This window comes from Neomonachus schauinslandi, chromosome 5, assembly GCF_002201575.2.
Source record: "Neomonachus schauinslandi chromosome 5, ASM220157v2, whole genome shotgun sequence".
Taxonomy (NCBI): Eukaryota; Metazoa; Chordata; class Mammalia; order Carnivora; family Phocidae; genus Neomonachus; species Neomonachus schauinslandi.
Window position 1 is genome coordinate 137,467,191 of NC_058407.1, and position 15,368 is coordinate 137,482,558.

At 60.5% G+C, this 15,368-nt stretch overlaps 2 protein-coding genes across 7 annotated transcripts; one reads left to right on the plus strand and one right to left on the minus strand.

The window, feature by feature from the left end:
• Nucleotides 1-13: 13 nt before the first annotated feature.
• Nucleotides 14-2,927, plus strand: SNRNP25 (small nuclear ribonucleoprotein U11/U12 subunit 25). The gene is made up of 5 exons (XM_021697977.2): nucleotides 14-235; nucleotides 1,054-1,144; nucleotides 1,391-1,496; nucleotides 1,979-2,053; nucleotides 2,517-2,927. The coding sequence occupies exons 1-5, from the start codon at nucleotides 194-196 to the stop codon at nucleotides 2,572-2,574; spliced, it is 372 nt and encodes a 123-aa protein (XP_021553652.2). The 5' UTR covers nucleotides 14-193; the 3' UTR covers nucleotides 2,575-2,927.
• Nucleotides 2,928-3,360: 433 nt separating this feature from the next.
• Nucleotides 3,361-10,770, minus strand: RHBDF1 (rhomboid 5 homolog 1). 6 transcript variants are annotated; one of them, XM_021698383.1, is made up of 17 exons: nucleotides 10,323-10,463; nucleotides 10,123-10,253; nucleotides 8,979-9,192; nucleotides 8,369-8,578; nucleotides 8,174-8,296; nucleotides 7,944-8,101; nucleotides 7,197-7,454; nucleotides 6,969-7,080; nucleotides 6,771-6,845; nucleotides 6,520-6,681; nucleotides 5,737-5,837; nucleotides 5,521-5,584; nucleotides 5,022-5,116; nucleotides 4,764-4,839; nucleotides 4,592-4,692; nucleotides 4,309-4,462; nucleotides 3,361-4,055 (listed from the first exon to the last, which is right to left on the minus strand). In XM_021698383.1, the coding sequence occupies exons 1-17, from the start codon at nucleotides 10,437-10,439 to the stop codon at nucleotides 3,636-3,638; spliced, it is 2,571 nt and encodes an 856-aa protein (XP_021554058.1). In that variant the 5' UTR covers nucleotides 10,440-10,463; the 3' UTR covers nucleotides 3,361-3,635. The 6 variants fall into 6 exon arrangements, with proteins under 6 accessions (XP_021554058.1, XP_021554056.1, XP_021554057.1 ...); XM_021698381.1 differs by having other exon boundaries at nucleotides 8,174-8,578; XM_021698382.1 differs by having other exon boundaries at nucleotides 10,123-10,463.
• Between the last annotated feature and the right edge of the window lie 4,598 nt (nucleotides 10,771-15,368).

Consider the following 15,368-nt stretch of genomic DNA (forward strand, 5'->3'; position numbering starts at 1 on the left):
GGCTCTACTGCGGTCCCCGCGGCGGTGGGGCGCGCGAGCCGGCGGTGCGGGCGGAGCGCGGGAGTGGAGAGGCGCTCTGGAGCCGGCCGAGGCGGAGGCTGCCGTGCGGCCCGAGGCGCCCGAGGACGTTGAGGACGAAGAGGAGGCGCTACCGCACTCCGAGGCGGTGGACGTGTTCCAGGAGGGTCTCGCCATGGTCGTGCAGGACCCGCTGCTCTGCGATCTACCGATCCAGGTGCGCGCGGGCGATGGAGGCCGCCGGGGCCGGGGTCGTTCCCCGCGGGGCCGTGCGCCGAGGCGCGGACCGACCTCGAGAGGCCCTGATGGGGGACTGCGGCCCAGAGGCCTCAAGAAGGCGCCTCTGGGCTCCAGCGAAGGTCTTACCCGGGGCTGGGGGGCGGGGGCGAGCGAGGCTCTCACCTGGCTTGCAGAATTTAAGGGGGCGCCCAAAAAAACACTCGTCGGGATACATGACCTTGTAATACACCGTTTTCCAAAGCTCAAAGGGCGTGTAAAAAAGGCTCTGGCAAACAAGACAGCGAAACTTCGCGTGAAGACGAGATCAGTATTGATGGCTTTTCATGTATCTACCTTCAGTCTGGTTCGGCACAGTCCTGTCTTTAAATCTTTGCTAATTTGCCCCACTTGGAGTTTTAAAGTTCACTTGTATTTTTTGTTAAGTTGGTTCAAAATGTTTATATTACTGTTTTTTTGGTGCCCTGGTAAATCTTGCACACCTGCCTCAACTCAAGCGTTGCCCTGGGCCTTGGACTGACAGTGTTCTTACTCCTACCCAGCCCCAGAACCCAGATCTGATCCTTATCGTCTCCTGTCTGTATACTTCTCTTTTGCCGAGCTTTTATCCACTTTGGACATTAAATACAAAATGTGGGTGGAACTGGGAAACCCTAACATATAAGCAAGAAATCTGTTTCTTGTCCTTCATAAAACATGGTATTGCTTTTTGGACAGTAACAGCTTGTTTTCTTTGGTTGTTGTTTGGGATAGTAAAGAGAGCCAAGGTTCCCACCTCCACCCTTGGTCTTTTTGTAGGTGACTTTGGAAGAGGTCAATTCCCAAATAGCACTAGAATATGGCCAAGCAATGACAGTCCGAGTGTGCAAGATGGATGGAGAAATAATGCGTAAGTGTTTGCCTTCTCCCTTTGGACCTTGCAGTCGGAGCTTCCACACAGGCAAGATGTGGACATGGCTGCTCAGGGGGAAGCTCGGGGCCATGTCCCAGGGTATTGGGCCAACTACAAGCCTACTTCACCTGGACTTGAGTCTCCGTCCAAAACAGTCTGGACAGAGCTTCTGGGTTCCTTTTGTGCCATCCAAGGCTGTGGCTGTGGATTCCCACCATGGCTGTCCTCCCATTTGTGTTGCAGCTGTGGTTGTGGTACAGAACGCCACAGTCCTGGATCTGAAGAAGGCCATTCAGAGATACGTGCAGCTCAGGCAGGAGCGTGAAGGGGGCATTCAGCACATCAGCTGGTAAGTGGAGCGGCAGGAAGGCCTGGTGGCGCATGAGCGCCTGTTGCATGTGTGCCGCAAAGTACTGATGAGTTCTGAGTTCCCTGTCCCAAGCCTTCAGGCGTGGTGGGTGCCTCCGTGCCTGGGAGTCCTGCCTCAGTTGCTCTTTCATCTACATCGCCCCACCTGGGCAGCCGGGTTTCTTAAACGGGGGGCATCTCGGGGCATTTCTAGTGTCTGTAAGTGGTCTCACTAGCTGTCAGTGGCCCCAGCCCATTTTCACTTGGGTGCTCTCCTCACGCCTGTTGGGTCAGGTGTTCTGCTGTCTGTGTCTCAGTACTGCCGCGTATCTCGTAAGGTGTGTTTGGCCCCCAGCTACCCAGCACAGCCCTTGGAGCAGTGCCTCCTTAGAGCTGCCTCAGCCCATCTCACACACAGCCCGTGTCCCAGCTGCCCAGTGACCGTGCTTGTGGTTTACCTGAATCCTCATCTGAGTCTTGCAGGTCCTATGTGTGGAGGACCTACTACCTGACCTCCGCAGGAGAGAAGCTCACAGAAGACAGGAAGAAGCTTCGAGAGTAAGTTCAGGCACATTTTGAGCTGCTGGGAGGCATCTGGTCTGTTGCCCTCTAGTTCCCCAAGCTCGGCCAGAGGGCTGGGGCCTCTTCCCAGGAAGAAGCAGTCTTAAATCAGTTCCTGGGGAATCTGCGAGACCTGGGGAGTCCCTGGCTGGACTGATATCCTCCTGCAAGGATGTTCCTGGGGGCCCTCCCTACTGGAATGGGAGACCTAGGGGCACTGTGACCACTGCTCTCCAGGGGCAGTGAAGGGCTTCCCGGAGCCAGAGGAAAGCAGTGTGTGCGGGTGAGAGGCTGCCCACGGGCACGATGGGGGTCTTGAGAGGGTGGCCACTGCCACTTCCTCACCTTCCTGCACACAGTGCTCTTCCTACCCATTCCTTCTTGGTCCCTCCCAAGTTTCACGTGAGGAGTCCAACCTACCTTCTGCAGATCACACACTATAGCCCTCCTCCTTTTCCAGTTACGGTATCCGGAATCGGGATGAGGTGTCCTTCATCAAAAAGCTGAGGCAAAAATGAACCTCCAGACAAGGACAGCTCTGTGCTGGTGGCCTGTACCCAGCTGGGACACAGCTGAGCCCTAGGTCCAAACAACCGAATGATGTGGCAAATGGGCCTGGCCCTGTGTACAAAATAAATCTACTTGCTTCTTAGTTTGAAAAGTCAGAAAACCACAGTACCTGGGGCAGGAGGGACTGCTGCTGCCCAGTCACAGAGGGGAGGCAAGGGCAGAAAACGGTGCAGGTGAATCCAAAGGTCTAAGATGCTTCATTTGAGCCCCATGCCCACACCATCCGCTGGCCATAAGACCCTTTTACTGTGGTTTCTACGGCAAGGGGAAATAAAAGCAGATGGCTGGCTTTCAGTGTGTGCTTGGGGGGAAACAAGGGCCTTGCATCCAACAGTATGTGGATGAGGTCTCCAGCCTCAGCTCACAGGGTTCACCTATAGCAACACCCTTCACCCTTTGGCTCCTGCAAAAAGAAGTAGCCTGTGGCTGAACTTGGAACTGCTGGCTACAGAGGGAGCGCTGGGGTCAGGGTGCTTCTCCGTGGGGGTGGGGGGACGAATGTGACAGCAAAGCCTTGGGTTCTTCTATCATTGTCAGCTGCCAGTCACCCTAAGGAAGGGGGACAAGGTGCAGCCATCCACCTGGCTGAGGGGCTTCACTGGGAGGTACATTTGACACTTAGTTCCCTGTTCTGGGGAACTGTAAGTGGGAGGGGAGGGTGGGGAAGAGGCCTGAAGGACCTCCCTCCACAGCCCTAGCCAGAAACCAGAAAGACGAGGCAGCTCTGATAAGTTAGTGGCAGCTAAAACGCTCCCGGTCCATTTATTGGCCACATGAGGTGGTCGTCCAGAAACTAGTTAGAAGGTAATCATGGGAACTAGTGTAATAAATGCCCTGAAGTACGAGACGTTCACCAGCGGTGAACAAGGCACAAGAGGTCAGTGTTCAGGAAACGGGCAGGCCGGCACACAGGGCTCGCAGGCCGAGTCCTGTGGCCTGTGAGGCTCGGGGTGGACAGCGTGCCCGGCTCTGGCCTGCTGGGGCTCACGGCCCCGGTGCCCCGGCCAGCTCAGTGGAGCTGGGCATCCAGCTCGTACTTCTCACAGAACTTGTCAGTGAAGGGGATGCAGGTGAGGAACTCACACCACTCACAGCGGACGGGGTAGAAGTAGAAGAGGACCACCAGGCCGGCCAGGAGGCCCAGGAAGACCACCTGAAAGACGATGATCTGGCAGCGCTTGCGGTACAGGTCAAACTTGCCGAAGCTGATGTAGGGCAGGAAGGCAAAGGACAGGAAGAGGCCGCTGATGAAGCCCGAGATGTGAGCGAAGTTGTCGATCCAGGGCAGCAGGCCAAAGGTGAACAGGAAGAGGACCACAGCCGACAGCTTGAAGAAGGCACGCCAGGGCCGTGCCAGGACCTGCCAGCTCTGGAAGAGCTCCACGAACAGGCAGGCCAGGATGCCAAACTGCGAGCCGGCTGGGCCCACCTGGCGACAGTGTGGGTGGCTGTGAGCTGGTGAGGCTGAGCAGATGACGCCCACCCCCAGCCCGGACCCAGAGCCCCATCTCCCCATCCCGCCTCCCGTGGCCCAGAGCGCGTCAAGATGGAGGAGCCAAAAGGAGATGCTTGCTCCCAGGCTGGACTCTCCAGGGACCCAAACCCAGTGCCAGACATGGACCCAGTTTAGGATGGGCAGCAGGTACACTCAGGAGGGTGCCCACCCTGGGGGATGCCCTTACCTCTGCCCGGTATGGCAGGAAAATGGCACTGGCCAGGTTACCAGTGACACCACTCAACAGGTAGATGATGGCTATGCGGTGCCAGCCTGCCAGCTTCTCCAGGTCCCGCAGGACGGTCATCTGGAAGCAGACGGACACCAGGCAGTGCAGGATCCTACGGGGGGGGCGGGGGGTGGTACTCAGGAGGGAGGCTACCCCTTCACCATCTCTGGCCAGCCACTCCTAGGGTCCCTGGGGCCACTCACCCCACCTACCCCTGCTCAGCCCACATGGTATCACTTGCCCAGCGTGCAAGAAGAGGGACAGCCACAGGCGGTAGAACTGGTCAGGCACCTCAGGGTTGAGGAAGGGTAGGAGCCCACACACGTCATCCATGCAGTGCACCTGTGCAGAGTGGCCCATCAGCACCCGCTGTGGCTGGGGGGAGGGGAGGGACACTCGCCCCAGAGGCCTACCTGCGAGCACAGTGTGGCCTCCTCATGGAAGTAGCCCCTCATGAAGTCACAGTACTCCCGGGAGGTGATCTCACACCTGGAAGGTCAGGCCAGGGTTGAGAGGACTTGGAGAGGGGCCTGCTGGGGCCCAGGGCCAGAGGCAGCCGACTGCCACCCAGGCCCCTTGGTATCTCGGGTTATCTCCGAACTTGGTGAGGGAGAGGGACCGCAGGGCAATGTTCTGCACCCAGGAAGGGCTGTGCACACAAGCGCACCTACCTGCCCTTTGTGCCGATGCAGCAGGGCCGGCCCGTGAGGGCACAGTCCATGTGCGGGTGGTTGGTGTGGTTCCCAGCGCTGTTTTTGGTGCAGATCTGGGTCACAAATGGGGGAGAGCTGGGTTAGGGCCACCCCAACCCTGAGCCCCACACCACGCTTGGGGATTGGGGCAAAGATGCACAGGTCCTAGGGTAGGAAACCGGCCTCCCTTGACCTCAGGCATGCTGCCACACCCTGAGACCGATGAGCCATCTGTCTAGTTGGAATAATGTCACTTGACCTCCCAAGCTTCCACCTGCTTCTCCCGTTCTGGCTACCTGCTCAGAGAAGCAGGTGTTGGGAGGTAGACAGGCTGGGCAAAGGCCTGGGGCACAGCATCTGAATATGCAGGGTGGTCCCATGATGGCTATCTCTGGCATCACATCACTAATGGATGAAGTGTGGATTCCTCCCCAACATGACAACGGTGATTCCAAACAACCCTTTCACTCTGGCTCACCGGCCACTTGGTGATGTCATCTGGCCACTCGTGGGGGTCCTCTGAGGAGGGCTCATCACACACCCTGCGAACCCAGCATGTGGTCAGACCCCGCTTTATCTCCTTGGCATCCACACCTGTCCAACTCAACAACAAGGGGGGCTATACCCTCTCCCCCCACACCCCACAGAGCCATGGGCTAAGGTGGTAAAGGCGGGGGCAGGCAGCAAGACTGACCTGGGGTCCTGGTGGCAGACAGAGCCAAACTGCCTCTTGTGGCCGCCAAAGTCTGGGGCACTGGGGTGTAAGGGCCACTTCACCCACACTGCCAGTGTGGACTGTGGGAGACACAGGGTCAACCCCTGGTCAGAGCCCACCCCTTACCAGCACCGTCAACAGGACGCAGGAATCACCCTTACCCACAACCCAATCTCAATGAAATTACACTCCAGAAATGTGGGGCATGTTGGGAGACCTAACAGGCTCTCAACAGCAGAATTCCTATTAGCTTCAGAATAGAAACCGCCAGTCCGGGAACTGGTATAACTACAGCAGCTCCACACAAGATGATGTGATAAAAACCTGGATGGGGGGCGCCTGGGTGGTTCCTCTGGTTAAGCACCCACTCTTCGTGTCAGCTCCGGTCATGATCTCAGGGTCCTGAGACCAAGCCCTGCGGCCAGCTCTGAGCTCAGCGGGGGCCTGCTTCTCTCCCTCTGCCCCGCCCCCTGCTTGTGCTTTCTCTTTCTCTAAATAGATCTTCTTTCAAAAATTAAAAAAAAAAAACTTGGATGAATCTTTTTTGCTTTTTGGGTCTCTTTTAATTGCTTAGGGGAAAGAATACGGCATTACCACTTGTGTCAGAAACAAGATGCACACGTGCGGAAAGAGCGCCCCCAAATCAACTCCTGGCTACAACTGTCTGTGACGTGAGAAGCAGGAGATGGGAGAGGCAGGGAATGAAGGTGAACGGAAGGCCCTTGCTTTGAACCACAAACACACGGCAGCGGGGGCACCCACCGAGCACTCGTCCTCCGATGTCTGCACGCACCCCGACCGGTCGTTGCGCACGCAGCAGGCCGAGTGCTTCTCACGCTCCCGCGCGGCGCGGATAAAACTGTGCACCTGCGGGTCCTGGCGCATGCAGGGCGAGAACTTGGCACCGAGGTGAATGAGAGCCTCCTGCGGAGGAGTGGGATGTGCAGCGGTGGCCCTGGCCCCTGCCAGCCCAGGGTTCCCACCCTCCAGTGCCCACAAGGCCCTGCCCTCACCGAGCTGGGCCCGATCCAGAAGTTCTCCTGCTGCACATACTTGACGTTCTCATAGACCCCGCGGTTCCGCAGGACCTGGAAGGTTGGGGAAAGAGATGAGACAGATCCCGCTCCGGCCCTCTCCTCCCAGGGTGACGCAGGAGGCAGTTCAGAGCCTAGACTCCAAGGGTCTGGGCCGGGGAGGGTGCCAGGGCTCACCGAGTCCACGGTCTCATGCTGCGAGAAGCCCACAGGCGCGATGCCGTAGATGCACACGGCTAGAATGGTGACGAGCGAGTGCACGAAGGTGAGCCAGTAGGTGAAGAAGGGCCTGCAGGGTGGAGCGTCAGCAGAGGCGGCATCCCTAACCCAGAGAACCCGCCCCCAACCTGGAGCTTTGCCCGCTCGAAGCTGCAGCCCACCCCCACACCCGCACGCCATGCCTACCTGTGGTCATCCATGTCCTCGATCTGACGTTTGACATAGCTGTCGATACGCTTGCGGTAAGTGCGGTTGGTGAGCCGGCCTACCATGCCCAGCCCGTACGGCCGCTTCTCCCTGGCAAAGAACTTGCGCACGGGCATCGCAATGCGCTGGCCCCGCCGCTGACCCGCCGTGCTCACTACCTCCTGCCGTAGCCGCACCTTAGGTTGCGGGGCTGCTGCTCCACCCTCCTTCTGCTTCCGCCAGCCTCGTTCTAGGGGCCTGGGGGGAAGGGGCGCAGTCAGCCCCCGCCCTAGACGCCCGACCTGCTGCAATCCCTCCTGCACGGGGCTGACCCTCCCGCTCGGTCTTGCTCCTGTCTAGCAGTGAAGGTTCCGTGCAGCCATTCAGCCTCCTCCCAACCAGTAAAAGCAATCCTGAGCCCCTCTGGGGTGGAAGAGGTAGAACCTGACTTACACAAGGTTCCCTGACAGTCTGCAAGTACTAATCACAACCCTCTCCTCCTCCCTGCAGGACTCTGCCCAGCCTGTGGGCTCTGGGATCATGTGCCTGTCCCGCAGGTGGGCAGCTGAACCTTGGAGGGTGCCCGGCCCTGGGTCCCATAGCCACAGTGCACAAGCTGGGCTCACATTCCACAATCCTTCCCTCGGCCCTCCTGGGCACCAGTGTCCCAGGGCCCAGCCACTCCTGAGGGCCAAAAGTCTGGCCCCCTGCCCTCCCCTCCCCTCCCCACGGGCCAGCGGCACTCACAGCATCAGATGGCTGCGCTCAAGTTCACTGCGGTCCAGGGCCCCACCCGTGAGGTCGGCCTGCTCCATGGCTTTCTCCCAGTCCTTGAGCGCCGCCTCCGAAGGGGACTCGAACACCTCGTCTGGGTACGTGGACAGCTCCTCATGGAGGACTCCTTCCTGAGCAAACATAGGCGATCAGGGTGGGCCACGCAGACAGAGGGGTGGCGGGTGATGCCCCTGTGCTCTTACCCGGGCAAAGAAGGACGTGTCCAACTCGTCGGGGAAGTCAGCTGTGTCCTCCTCCAGGAAGCTGGCAGGAGTAAAGCTTCGGCGCTGCGCCCGGCGCAACGTGCCATCCCTAACAGAGCGGCCCTGCCAGCAAGGAGGTGAGCATGCGGCGTGCTGGCCGCTGCATTCCCAGCCTGCCCCGGCCCCCGCACCCACCTTCATCAGGGCCGCGGCCGCCCGGAAGCTCATCTTGGCCACCGATTCGCGCTTGCGTCGCCGCGGGAACCGGCTGCAGCCCGAGCGGGAGCTGGAGAAGGAGCAGAAGGAAGCGGCACCAGGCGTGACAGGCGTGTGCGGGGTACTCAGGCCATCAGCCGTGTCATCCGCTACGCGGAAGGCCCGGCCCCGGGCCAGGGGGTCTACGATCTGGCAGACGGAAGGAGATGTAAGAGTCCAGGCCTGGGCCGTGGCTGTGGGGGCCCCTTCCCCACCCAGACCCCGCTGTGGAGAACATAGCTGCCCCTCCTTCCCACCCCCCAGCGGGTCCCTGGATGGCTGTGCAGGGGGCTAGGAGGGTCCCCGTCCTCACTCATGAGGCCTTTACAATGCTGTGCATCCTGGGATGGTCTCCCATCCTGATCCCAGGACCCCGTCCCCTCCCCCAGGCCCCAGTTCCCAGAGAGTATCTTAGGTGCCTTTCTGGGACCATGTGACTGCCCCCACGCCAGGAGCTTCGCAGAGTCTCCTGTCTTCAGGTCGGCCGTGTCCCCAGCCCCGGCCCAGGGAACAGAGAGAGGCTGGTGGGAGGCAGCAGGGCTGGGCATACCTTCTGCATGCCCAGCTGGCACGGCCCCACGTACAGCGGAGGGGGCGTCTCAGTGCTGGCCAGAGACACATTGTCCTGGCTGGGCAGGTCCAGCTCCCGGATGACCTGGGGCTTCAGCTTTCCATAGCGCTGGCTGCAGTGGCGGATGCTTTTCCGCTGCCACTTCTGGGTGCTGTCACTGTCCTTGCTCACTCCGAACCAGTCCGCGGTGCCCCTGCCACGGGAGGGTCTCAGCAAGGGGAAGCCAGGTCGTCCCCCGGCCCCGCCAGGGCGGACAACATGCCCCAACCCAAGCCTCCAATCACGCCCGGGGCCTGGGGCCTGGGGCCAGGTGTGCTGGGTCTAATTAAGAGGATGGATGGGTTCCGGCCCCGGCCACCCCCTAAGCAATTAGCCAACTCCAAATTCCCACTAGAAGCGCAGATGGCAGGCCTTGCCCAAGTGAGTATTTTACACCGATCCTCAGCCCATCCCAGAGAGGGGGGTTCATGGGAAGACACTGAGTCCACAGATGGCACGCAGAGCTCAGCCCTTCGCCAGAGAGCTTGGCCCCAGGCAGCAGCTTGACCTCAGACTCCACAGAACTCAGGCAGTGGGCACTGCAAGGCCAGGCAAGCTGTCCACACCTCTTGGACATGCAAGGAAAAACACCACCAGGACCTGCTGTTAGGAACCCCAGGGAACACCAAAGGCACTGGCAGCCCCCAAGAGATCGCAAGCCATGCACACGCCACCTGACGTCCACACACTCATGCCCTGCCCCAGGTACCTGAGCAGGGACCGAGAGAGAGAGCGGCGCTGTGGCAGAGCCCTGCGGGCAGCGGGGGGACCCAAGAGGGGCAGAGTGTGGACACGCCCAGAGCGCACCTGCCGGCTGTCCAGGGGCCAGGGCGTTGGGATGGGAGAGACAGAGAAGGAGACAGGGGGAGGTGGTGGGGAGCAGGGAAGGTGGCAGGTGAGAGCAGTTGGTCCCCAGAACAGGAGGAGGACAGGGTGACATGGGGAACAAGATGGAGGAGACAGCCGAGACAGGAGGGACCCTGGCTCCGGTCCCAGCCCCCGTACCCAGAGGGGACAGTTCTGCCTGCCTCTGCCCCCCGGCCCCCCAGCCCCCACGGGCGGAGCCACCACGGCAGCCAAGTACCTGCGGATGGTCTGCGTGATGGACATCTGGCGCTGCAGCGGCGGCCGCCGGAGCTCATGGTGGGACGCAGGGACGTGGGCCGTCTCGGCAGGCATACTCACACTCCGCAGGAAAGCCTGCCGTCTCAGGGGCTGCGCCGTGGGGTCACAGTGAGGAGGCTGGACGGGGCACACGCCCAGCCCCTGCCCAGCAGCGCCTACCTGGAAGAAGCCGGGTTCCTCTGTTGCCGGGGGCACCACAGCCGGGATGTCCAGCCTCAGCCAGGGCGGCTTCTTGCGCTGCAGGCTGCTTGTGCTGTCCCTGCGGGCCTCGCTCATGGCGCCAGGTGGGGCACGGCAGGCCTGGGAGGGGGACGGTGATTCAGTGCTGACGGACCTCTCAGGGGTCACTGGGCCCAGGGAGGGTCCTGGCCCCGATGCAGCAGTCCTCCTCTGTGCTGAGCACCGATCTGCTCCGTGCCTGCTTCTCCCGTCCCTGGAGACACCGCGGGGCACAAACTAGGCCCCCACAATACAAATCCATTCATGTCGAAAGAGAGAAATTCAGGACAAGTATTTGAGCATCTACGATGAGCCACTCCTAGGTGCTCAGGGACACACTGGTGGAGAAACAAGGAGACAAAAACAGACAAAATCCCTGCCTCTCTGGAGCTTACGGTCCAGACAATAAACCTGTAAGTACAGGGCGCTTGGTGGCTTGGTTGGTTAAGCGTCCGACTCTGGCTTTCGGCTGGGGTCACGATCTCAGGGTCGTGGAACTGAGTCCCACTCAGCACCGAGTCAGCTTCTCCCTCTCCCTCTGCTCTCCCCACTGCCCCGCCGCTTGCACTCTCTCTCTCTCAAATGAGTAAATAAAATCTTAAAAAAAAAAAAAAACTATAGGGGCGCCTGGGTGGCTCAGTCGGTTAAGCATGTGACTTCAGCTCAGGTCGTGATCTTCGGGGTCCTGGGATCGAGCCCCGCGTTGGGCTCCACACTCAGCGGGGAGCCTGCTCGTCCCTCTGCCCCTTCCCCTACTTGTGCTCTCTCATTCTCTCAAATAAATAAATAAAATCTTAGAAAAAAAACAAAAACCTGTAAGTAAGTAGAGACACCATGTTAACACATGACAAGTATGATAGGGAAACATAGCACGTTACAGTTGCTGGGGCACGGATGTCTCCCTGGAAGGTGACATCTAGCAAAGACCTGAAGGTGGTGATGGAGTGAACAAGGCTGCTGGAGAGGGCAGAGTTGCTCCTCACACAGGGAACAGCCAGTGTGAAGATCTCAGCGAGTGTGCACACAGGCCGGCTGAGGGTCTCGCCCCAGTCTGTACATGGGGCGAAGCTCAAACCTGTCTGACCCAGACCGCACCCTCTTCCCCACCATGCCATCTGCTCCGAAGACAGAAGGCCCCTGCACCCATGACAGGGGGGTGCGACCCCTGCATCTCACGGAGGAGTGGCCACGGGCTTCCCCATCCGGGAGCTCCCACCTGCAAGGGACCTTCTGAAAGCCACCTGGGCGCAGATGCTGCCGGGACCACCAGGGGGCGTCGCGCACCCAGAAACAGACACACGGCGCGCACCCCCTCAGCATCTGACACACAGGGCGAGGGCCCAGGATCCAGAGCAGAAAGGCCAGGGCTTGATGTGGGCCTCCACTGCCTGGCCATGTGACAGTGAGGCAACGACTATGTGACCATGGCCTCTCTGGCGCTCTACTCCCCGCTTACAAAAGGTCACTTTCAGGGCGGCTCTGGTTGCCCCTCCCCAAAGAAGGACCACAGGGTGTCTGGAAACGGGAGATCCAAAGCACATTGTGGGGCATGGAGAGCAGGGCAGTGGCCGAGCAAGACTCGGAGGGAAGAGACTCCAAAATTCCTCCACTGCATCCAAGAGCTAGGGAACCAGACAGACTCTGAAATTCGGGTTGGGGGTGGCACCTGGGTGGCCTCTGACTTGGGCTTAGGTCATCATCTCAGCGTGCTGGGATGGAGCCCCGTGGTGGCGGGCTCCGCACTCAGCTTGTCCCTCTGCCCCCCCCCACCAGCACCACCCCCCGCTCGTACTCTCTCTCTCTCAAATAAATAAAATCTTAAAAAAAAAAAAAATTCGGGTTTGGGAACCCACCCACAAATGCCTCTAGAAACGACCTCCCTTGCACTGCCTGAGGAGAGGTAGAGAAAACCCCACCCCTGCCTTACAAATAGGCAAACTGAGTCCTACAGAACAGGGGCTTGCCTTACCCGAGGTCACGTATTCGGGTGGCATAACTGGACACAGGCCCAGGATGCTGCCCACAGCTCCTACTGGACTTACACAGAACAGGGAAGGCCAGAATTCTGTTCAGAGCAACTCCCAGCTCTTTACTGACCTGAGAAGGTCAACCTACACAGACCCAGAGGGCATGGAATGCTGCCCTCCACAAAACAGGGGCAGCCCCAGGTACTGCGCACAGCTCCTTCCGGCCCTGGACCCAACGCTGGGGATCCACAGGCCGGGTGCCAGAGGGCTGGCCTCTCCAGGAGGCCCCCCCCCCATACATTCCCAGCACCTCCAAGTGATACCGGCTGGTCCTCGACTTCGGAGTCCAAGGAACCTCTGGCAGCTGTTCGGCTTACACCACCACCCACACCCACGCCCCTACCAGTTCCCACTGCCCCCATGGCCTCTCCTCACAGCTCCCGCCCGCCTCAGGGCTCGAGTCACGCCCCGCCCCTGCACACGCATTCTGCCCAAGGACCCACAGCCTTAGTCAGGCTGGCCCCACCCTGACAGATGCTCCCAGCCCTGGGTCCCCGGGCACAGCTCAGGGCATCAGCCACGTGTGGGCTGTCCTGTGACTGCCGGACCCACAGTGCCCAAGACAGGCCTGGTCCAGAGCCACTGTTCAGTAGACATTGGTCACTTCTGAGCACGGACTGGCAGGGGCCTGTCCTCACCATCTGGAGTGATGTGGGGTTCCTGAAAAAGACCCTTCGGCGGGGTCTGGTAGGAGTAGCTGACCACAAGCCGAGGTCGGGGCAGGGGGAGCCCAAGCCAAGAAGTGGGAAAAGGGTGGTGAGGTACCCAGGGACTCAGACATTCCCCAGCCCCTGCTAGCCTGGGCCTACAGCTGGCCCCAGGAACACAAGAACCATTGAGCTCATGAGGAAGGCACCAGATCCCTGCCCGTGTGCCCAGATCTCCCGGGGTCCCTCACCTCCACCCAAGTCCCTCCTGTTTTTGGGGTGGAGGCAGGAGGGTGCTCTGTAACCCACAGGGCTCCAGGATCCCCACCGTGCCCCCAGTGCTGCAGGGTCCTGGTCTGCCCCAGCCCTCTGTGCATAGTTTCCCATCTGGGCCTCAAGTGGGTGGGATCCACAAGGGAGGGTGCTCCACAGTGGGCCCCAGGGGTGTGGGGGAGGGGCAGGCCCAGAGGACAAAGAGTCTGGGCTGGGGAGGGGCACCGCGCCCACCCAGGGGAGACAGTGGCTCAGTGTCCAGGCCTCCCCCAGGCACACAGTGGGCTCTTGTTCCCAGACAGCCCCTCAGGGGGGAATCCCAACAGCATCTCTGCTCTGCTAACCCCCTCGGTGCAGGAAGAAACGGCAGCCCCAGGGAGGGCCTGACTGCTCGGGGTCACACATCATCTGAGTCACTCTGGCGACAGTCAAGGCTGCCCACCCAGGGCCCAGCCCCATCAGGAGACCCCTAACTGGGCATCCAGAAGTGAGCTAGAAAGTGCTGACAACTGCTCAGCAAATGCTAAGGGTGGGGACCGAGCCCAGCAAGGGGGCACGAAACAGGGGGAGACACAACACCCAGGCACTTCGGGCAGCACAGGACAAGCGTGGGGCTCATGACGAGGGCCCAAGATGGGGCTGAGGGACAGAGGGCCCCGCAGAGTCACAGGACCACTAGGGCTACTTTAAATGGATGGAGGGAACTAGGAGTAGCTACAGCCTCAGGGCAGAGGGCTGGGTGGGGAGCAGGGGCGCGTCCTACTGAAGCATGTGCCTGCCCTGGGGATGAGCGGGGACCTTCTGGGCTGCCACATGCGCAGACAGAAGATGGGGCCAGGAAGCCAGGGGAAAGCCTGGCCTGAGACACCGGGCAGACCCTGCTCACCTTCACCACCTGCAAGCCTCAATTTTTCGTCTGAAAATTAGGGGCCACAGCAGTGCCTGGCACACAGAGGTGCTTGAGAAGCAGCGGCTGAACCAAACGCCCGGGCTGGTCAATGCCTGCCGGCTCTGCGGGGCTCCCTGAGGGCAGCCAGAGGAGGAGAGGAGAGGGGAGCACGAGGCCCAGGAGCATGTACGACCAGAACACTAGCCGCGGGAGGCACCTGGCCGTGGGAGCCTTCGGAGATGCCCAGTTTGGTAGGGTGTAACCAAGAGGCAGGAGGAGACTGGGGAGCAGGTGTGGCCTGCCCCAGCCTGGACAGTGGCCAGAGCCACTATGAGACTGGATCCTCAGGTGCAAGCGGAGGCCACCAAGGCACTCGGGCCTGCTCAGCCAGCTGGCAGGACTATGCCAGCAGGGGCGGCTGGAGGCTGCGTGGAGAGCCGGGATGGCCCAGCCCCAGGACAAGACCCACCAAGCCCCGGCCCCGCCCTGCCCAGGGGACCGCCCACCGCCGAGGTCAACTGGAGCAATGGCCCCACCCCAGGACACCTGCCCAGGCGTGTCCCCAGCTCACCGGAGCATGATCCCAATGCTCCAGCCTCCACACTAGAGTCCTGACCTCTGACCCCCACTCTTCTGTTTGACCCCTAATCTGATGCCCAACCCCCGAAATGCCCTGCGAGCGGGGATCACTAGCCGAGTGGCCTCCCAGAATCCAGGCCTTCACCATCCACATGCTACCGTGTAGCAAAGCAAGTCACCTGGCCTCGCTGTGCCTCTCTGTCTCATGTATAAATGGCATCAAGCTAAAAATGGTACTGGTCGGGTCCTCAGCCCTCCTCAACCCTCCCAGACCTCGCAGCTTCTCTGTGAAGGAAACGAGCTCAGAGAGCAGCAGGGCAGGCCCGAGACCTAGCTGATGGCCTGCACAGTGCCCTCTGCCCATCCCCAAGGGGACACGTCCATCCCTACCTCCCGGTGTCACCCGTCACAGGACAGACGTCACCCCAGACAGGTATGCAGAAGGCCAATAACAGAACAGGAGGTTCCCTGCTACAGGAGGCCCCGAAGGCACAGGAATCCCTGGTGATAATTACACGCCGGGACCTAACCAGGGAGGGTGGTGCAGAGGAGGCTCTAGCCCTGGGGAGGG

Bases quoted from the DNA above. Each gene is read 5' to 3' on its own strand.
- RHBDF1 (XM_021698380.1), bottom strand. From the start codon at position 10,439: ATGAGCGAGGCCCGCAGGGACAGCACAAGCAGCCTGCAGCGCAAGAAG. The intron at 8,102-8,173 runs GTAAGAGCACAG...ATGTTTGCTCAG, and splicing joins ACACGTCCTTCTTTGCCCGG to GAAGGAGTCCTCCATGAGGA. The intron at 5,838-6,519 runs GTGGGTGCCCCC...TGTCTCCCACAG, and splicing joins CATCGGAGGACGAGTGCTCG to TCCACACTGGCAGTGTGGGT.
- SNRNP25 (XM_021697977.2), top strand. From the start codon at position 194: ATGGTCGTGCAGGACCCGCTGCTCTGCGATCTACCGATCCAG. The intron at 236-1,053 runs GTGCGCGCGGGC...GTCTTTTTGTAG, and splicing joins TCTGCGATCTACCGATCCAG to GTGACTTTGGAAGAGGTCAA. The intron at 2,054-2,516 runs GTAAGTTCAGGC...CTCCTTTTCCAG, and splicing joins GACAGGAAGAAGCTTCGAGA to TTACGGTATCCGGAATCGGG.